This window comes from Pteropus medius, unplaced genomic scaffold, assembly GCF_902729225.1.
Source record: "Pteropus medius unplaced genomic scaffold, Ma_sr-lr_union100, whole genome shotgun sequence".
NCBI lineage: Eukaryota > Metazoa > Chordata > Mammalia > Chiroptera > Pteropodidae > Pteropus > Pteropus medius.
Window position 1 is genome coordinate 4,351,266 of NW_024354886.1, and position 6,000 is coordinate 4,357,265.

At 41.0% G+C, this 6,000-nt stretch overlaps 1 protein-coding gene across 8 annotated transcripts in view; it reads left to right on the forward strand.

Moving 5' to 3' along the window:
- FKBP5 (FKBP prolyl isomerase 5) overlaps nucleotides 1-3,604 on the forward strand; it is an 83,014-nt gene extending 79,410 nt beyond the window's left edge. For all 8 annotated transcript variants that reach the window (XM_039856171.1, XM_039856172.1, XM_039856174.1 and 5 more), the window contains 2 exons: nucleotides 339-578; nucleotides 1,286-3,604. In XM_039856171.1, coding sequence (XP_039712105.1) covers nucleotides 339-578; nucleotides 1,286-1,387 — 342 coding nt within the window. In that variant the 3' untranslated portion in view covers nucleotides 1,388-3,604. The remainder of the gene's footprint in view (nucleotides 1-338; nucleotides 579-1,285) is intronic.
- The last annotated feature ends 2,396 nt before the right edge of the window (nucleotides 3,605-6,000 follow it).

The window sequence follows — 6,000 nt, forward strand, 5'->3', positions numbered from 1 at the left end:
AGGTCAAATCCCTTTTCATTATTTTCATTTTTCCAAAATTTTCTCAGCCATTCTCAGTCATTTACTCCTTCCATTGAATTTTAAAATGAACTTCTCAAGAGCCCCCTCTCAAATCCTTCAAGGCTCTTTATAGAAATTGCATTAAATACAGAAATAATTTGTGTCGTTAGTGGTTTTTTTTGATCAGTAGTGTATAATAACCTTGAGCCCATCTTTTCAATACACTTTTTCCAACTCCCTTGGCCAGAGAGCTTTGGTAAGTTATTTAAGTACTGAGTTTCTTTAAAATTTCCACAAGTTACGTTCATTCTTTCTAAAATATAGACTATCTGTTGTAGGCCCTTGGACTGGACAGCGCCAATGAGAAGGGCTTGTACAGAAGGGGTGAAGCCCAGCTGCTCATGAACGAGTTCGAGTCAGCCAAGGGTGACTTTGAGAAAGTGCTGGAAGTAAATCCCCAGAATAAGGCCGCAAGACTGCAGATCTCTGTGTGCCAGAAAAGGGCTAAGGAGCACAATGAGCGGGACCGCAGAATATATGCCAACATGTTCAAGAAGTTCGCAGAGCAGGATGCAAAGGTATGTGCAGAACTTACTTGCCTTCAAGTCGATCAAGAACTGACCTTGCTTCTTTGATTTTTATTCTAAGAAGGGGTTAAAGCACAGGGCGCAGAGTCAGGTAGACAGCCCAACAGGCACAAGAATAGGGAAAACAATTTCCAGTCTGATGTGGGCTGGTTTGGATCCAGAAGTAGAATAGGGCTGTTCTACTCACCAAAGGGATGTAGCAGAGAGGCACTGACATATCCGTGAAAGAGATGAGGAAAATTAATTCCCTAGGTATGTACTAAAGCTTTATTAGAAATCAAACACGTCAGGTTTTCTTTAGATGCTACTTTCATGTTGAGACTTCCAACTTTCTCGGAATGTGAGCTCTGGCGGGGAAGCACCATCTCCATGCCCTTTACTTTGAGGTTCAGGAGCCAACCCGGCAAATGTGATAGGAGAAGTCAGCCTCCCCCACAGCAAAGTTGCATTCTGGTCCTGAGCTTATCCTCCACTCCACAACCCTTCTTGTTACATGGACTTGTCTATTAAACAATGGCAAGCTAGTCATTTTAACCAAAGAAGAAAAGTGAAAGCTCCCACTCTATGGGCAGCATAGCCCCGACTTCTTCAGTCAGGCAACCTACGTAAAGTCATTGTCCTACCCCCTGGTGGTAGACCTGACAGACAGTCCGGAAGAGCCAAGAATTAACCTGACATTTCACTTATTTCTTCCTCAGGAAGAAGCCAGCAAAGCAGTGGGCAAGAAGACTTTAGAAGGGGTCACCAATAAAAAAGAAAGTCAAGCAACGAAAGAGGAGAAAGCAGAAGGCCATGTATGACACCACGCAAAAGGAGGGAAGAGTCCTGGTGAACTCGGCCCCCTCCTCCCTGGGCTTTCACCCAACTCAGGACTAAACAGTGTTTAATGTAAAGTCTGTCATAGTCTATGTGATTCTGGAAGCAAATGGCAAAACCAGTAGCTTCCCAAAAAACCACACCCTGCTGCTGCCCAGTGCTCTCATTGAGGGGTGGCGTGGGACCACTCCAGGTGGAACAAAACAGAAATGACTGTTGGTGTGGAGGGACTGCGCCAACAGCTTAAGTCCAGCTCATTTCAGTTTATGTCACCTTTCAATATCCAATTCAGGGTCCCTTGAGATAATCCCGACAATTGCAACTGTCCAATTTTATATTTGATTGAACTTTAATAGCACTTCAGAAACCCAAAAGTAAATGCTTAATGGATTTCTCCTTTCTTACAGTTGGATGGGGGAAAGGAGGATGAGATTTTGTGTTTTAAATAACTGAAGTGCTACGAATGCAACCTGTTGTATTTTTAACCAGTAGAACCCAAAGTAGGGGATCTAATGTCCCCTCAGGTCCACTGCAGTGTCACAGACTTGAAAGCCAGAACCTCAGAGGCCACTTGCTTGCTGACTTAGCCATACTCCACCCTTAGTGAGCCAGCCTCCTTGTGAGAGTGGGTTTCTGCCACACCCTGCCTGTCCCAGAGGAGGAATCCTGTCATTCCTAAAACACTTCGGCAGTGACAGCTAGCAGAGGGAGTTTCTGGATTAGCTTTCTCTGTTTTGGATGAAGTTGTGAGATGTTGAAAAGTGAAAAGAGCAATCAGAATTGTGTTTTTTCCTTTCCTCTGTTCCTTTTCGGAAATAATTTTGCATACAGTACTGCCTGCTAGCATTGCTACTGCTCAGTTTCTTATTTCCATTCTAACCCTTGCTATTAAGAATTTAAAACTTGTTCTTGTAATATTTCTGACCTGGAGTGGATTTATTTACATATCCATTTAGGATCCATGCAGCTTTTTTTGTTGTCTTTTTAAGATTACTGGCTCATAAACATTTGTATACTGGAACTTTATTTACACTCCTCTCTCGTGCAAAAAAAACAAAAAAAACAAAACCTTTACTTTTTACTATGAAGTAGCTGAATTTTTAAAAACAAAATCTGTGGAGTTGAAATCAGTAGTTGTTCTATGTTAAGGGTTTTCCTTGCAGGTTCGACGTGCAGTAGCTTTCTTTTCCTGAGCCAATAGCTTCTTTGTTCTGGTGTGAGTTGTGAAAAAGAATTGAAAACAGCTTCCCGTGCAAGTACATCTAGCCTAAAATCTGCAGCACTTGGGCATCGAATTAGGGAAAGTCTTAAATATGTACATGTAGTTGAATTTTAGTCCTTACGGGTAAATGAGTTTGAGCATGGCTTTCTATCCCTTCAGCCTAAGAAACACTCGGGAATGCATTTGGCAACTCAAGGAAATATTTGCTTCAACCTGGACCATCTCACTTTAAATCCTCAAGAGCACTGGCAGTTGGATTTCAGATTAGCTTTAATTTTTACGGTGGTTTTAACAAAACACTTTCATTGTTAGGACTCACGTTAAAGCCTAAGAATAAAGTCACTTCCTTTTATACCAGTTTTCGTCTCCTTAGAACAAATAGAATTAAATAGTGAATTTCTCCCTTAACTAAATTTTTTTAAATTTCTCATTTATGCTTTTTTCTTTTTTTGTGAGATACTTCTTTAAAAAGTCCCAGTCTCACCTAGGAAATATGAAAAGCAAAAGTTGATTTTGCTTATTTGCTTAACGGCTTAGTATTTGTAGCTCTGTTGACTAGAGCATGACTCCGATGAGCCCAAGGTCGAGATTTGATCCTGTAAAAGCCAGTTAGCTTTTTGCAGGTAACAAAAAAACTATTTTAAAAATATTCCATTAAACTTTTCTCCCAAGTGTATGTTATGTGTCAACGGGGGGAACAACAGACAAGAGTGTGTGGAGGGGAGGGAGGGAAAAGTGTGTGCGAGTGGTTCTGAGCAAACAATTATGAGGTGCCCATCACCACTCAAAAAAGAAACTTCACATTTTCTTGTATTAAATTCAGTAATTTTAAACAGTTTGTCTAGAAATCAGCAGATGTCTGAATCAGTCTGCATATGGAGTGGTGAAGCAGCATATGAGGAATTAAAAACAAATCGTTTTTTTTTTTTAATCATTCAGATGCACTTTTAGTGTTCCTTAAATAAATTCAAAACCGTGATTTCTCATTGTTCTTGGTTTTGCTTAAATAGTCTTCAAGAAAGGTCATTTTCATTGGAAAACTATGGTGGGGCCCAAGTTGAAATGAAACATCAGAATATTGGTAGGGACAGTGTTGACGACCTTGCTCTAATGCACAACTTGAAATCAACATTGGGCTAAAGGTGGTGGAATGACGCATCTTTGTTCAAATGAACCAGATAGTCAGAAAAACGAGCATTTTGGTTTTTTTTCATTAACCAGTGGGTATTCTACCATTTGAAGTGATTGTAAGGTAGGTTGTTTGGGAAATGAAAAGATTTAATTGTGCCCTTTAATAAATATGTAAAATATAAGTAAGCCAATGTCAGGCGGTGCCCTATGTTAAGCATGCATTTCTTCTTTCTTAAGTAGCATATTTTATCAGATACTCATGTTTACATGCTCTGAAAGGTTAAGGAGATAATGTCACATACTGTGTGAATCCAGATTCACACTGCAAAATAAAAGTGGCCTGGGGCCGGGGCAGTGGCACACCTTTCTCCAGTAGTACCACCAAAGTCTATAGACAGGTCACTGCAGTGTCTGGGCGCCTCTTATTTCCTCTGAATTCTTTGCTTCATCTCTGGTTAGGAGTTAATACGTATCACTTACCCTCTGCTGCTAAATTACTTGGTAATGAGGTAATCCCCTTTATTTGCATGTTTTTCCTAAGCAAATAATGATTTTATCAGGGATCTTGAGGTGAGCCAGCCTGCACCTGGTTGCAAGGCATGAGGAGCGTCAGTGGAGAGCTTTGTCCACACTTATCTGGCCTTTCTAGCAACATTTTAAACTCTCCTTTTAGCATGATGCGTTAGGATGTATTCTCTGGGACTGGCAACCATGGGAGACTCACCAACATTGCTGACAAATGCGTTAAATTTGAGTTCATTAGTCAAAATCCCAAAACTCAGAATTCCCCAACGTAGTTGTGCATTATTTCCATCAACTGGCTGCTCGTGTGTTTGAATGACAATGGCAGAGGACTTTGGAGAATCAAGAGTGGGGAAGACCCAGAATAGTGAAGTGGCTGGCATGTGGTCATCCAGGTCATCTGATGCCCTAGTTACAAAATAGGTCTTTTCCTAGTCTGAAATATGATTCTTTTGGCATATGGCATGAGATGTTGGTAGTTCTTTAAAATCCCTAAGCATTTGGTGTTACTGAAATGGCACAGAGCCATAGGCCTCATGTTCTACTTGGGAGTAAAAATAATGTGGAAAATTTACCAGTATGTGAAAGGTAGGCATGTTTTGCTTTCTAAAGTAGGCTCTGGGTTGAGTTAAGGAATTTTGGTGCTCGGGTTGTTTTTTCAGATCCTTTTCTCTAGATACTAGATCCTCACCACCCACCACCTTGGAATCTGGTTGGAGCAAGAAAAGGCAAAAAGTTTTCCTCTATAGTTGGCTGGTTTTGCACAGACACTTAAATATCCATACTTGAAGGGACCCTCCCTTTTTAACATAAACAAGGGTGAGTAGCGTAGTAAAACCTTCAGTGATTTGTGAGGCACCGACAGGCAGGGTAGGTAGCAGCGGCTGATATCAGTTGCATTGGAAAAGCTGCCCTGCAGCCAGCCATAGGCGAAAACCGATTGTGCTGCTGCCGGGTGCTTACTACACGCCAGGTACTCAAACCCTCTTTCCATGGAACTTCCGAATATAAAAAGGATGTGGTTGCTGCCTTGTTTCTACTCTCCAAATCTCACACAAGATCATGTGGCCCCTGCTAACCCAAAACTATGCAAGGAAGAATTCCGGGCCACGTATTTCAAACTTGGCTTAACTGACATGTTACAAATACACCAAACGTCTACGCCTTTCTTGGGGTATTAAATATTTCTGACCTGGGTCTGCTTCGGATCAGTGTTTTCATAAAATACCTTTTAACTGCAGGCATTATAACTTGGCTTTAAAGTTGTCTCCTTAAAAGTTTCTGACAAGGAGATAAGATAGGAAGAATAAGTAAGCTGATGATTAGTATTTCAGGATTAGTATTTGGAGCTGCAATGACTAATTCTAGTTACTCTTGTAGTGATTTGATGTCTCCTCACAACCATATTTCCACAGAGAACTGATCTTTTCAGACAGAAATGTAATCCCACATGTGTACTCTCACCCTCTACAGATACCAAAGTCTTCCTAAAGATGACACCAGCCTGAACATTCAGTTAGTACTCAGGTTGATCCCCACTGAGGGGTTCAGGAACTCATTACACTCCTTTTACTCATTACCATCTCAGCACCGAGTACACCATCCCAACCCAGTACATAGTAGGTACTTAATATATTGACTTCCTGGCATTTTTCATGAGGCAGCCTTGCATTTCTATCTCAGTAGCCCTCTATTCCTGTTACTTGTCTTAAGACAGGACCA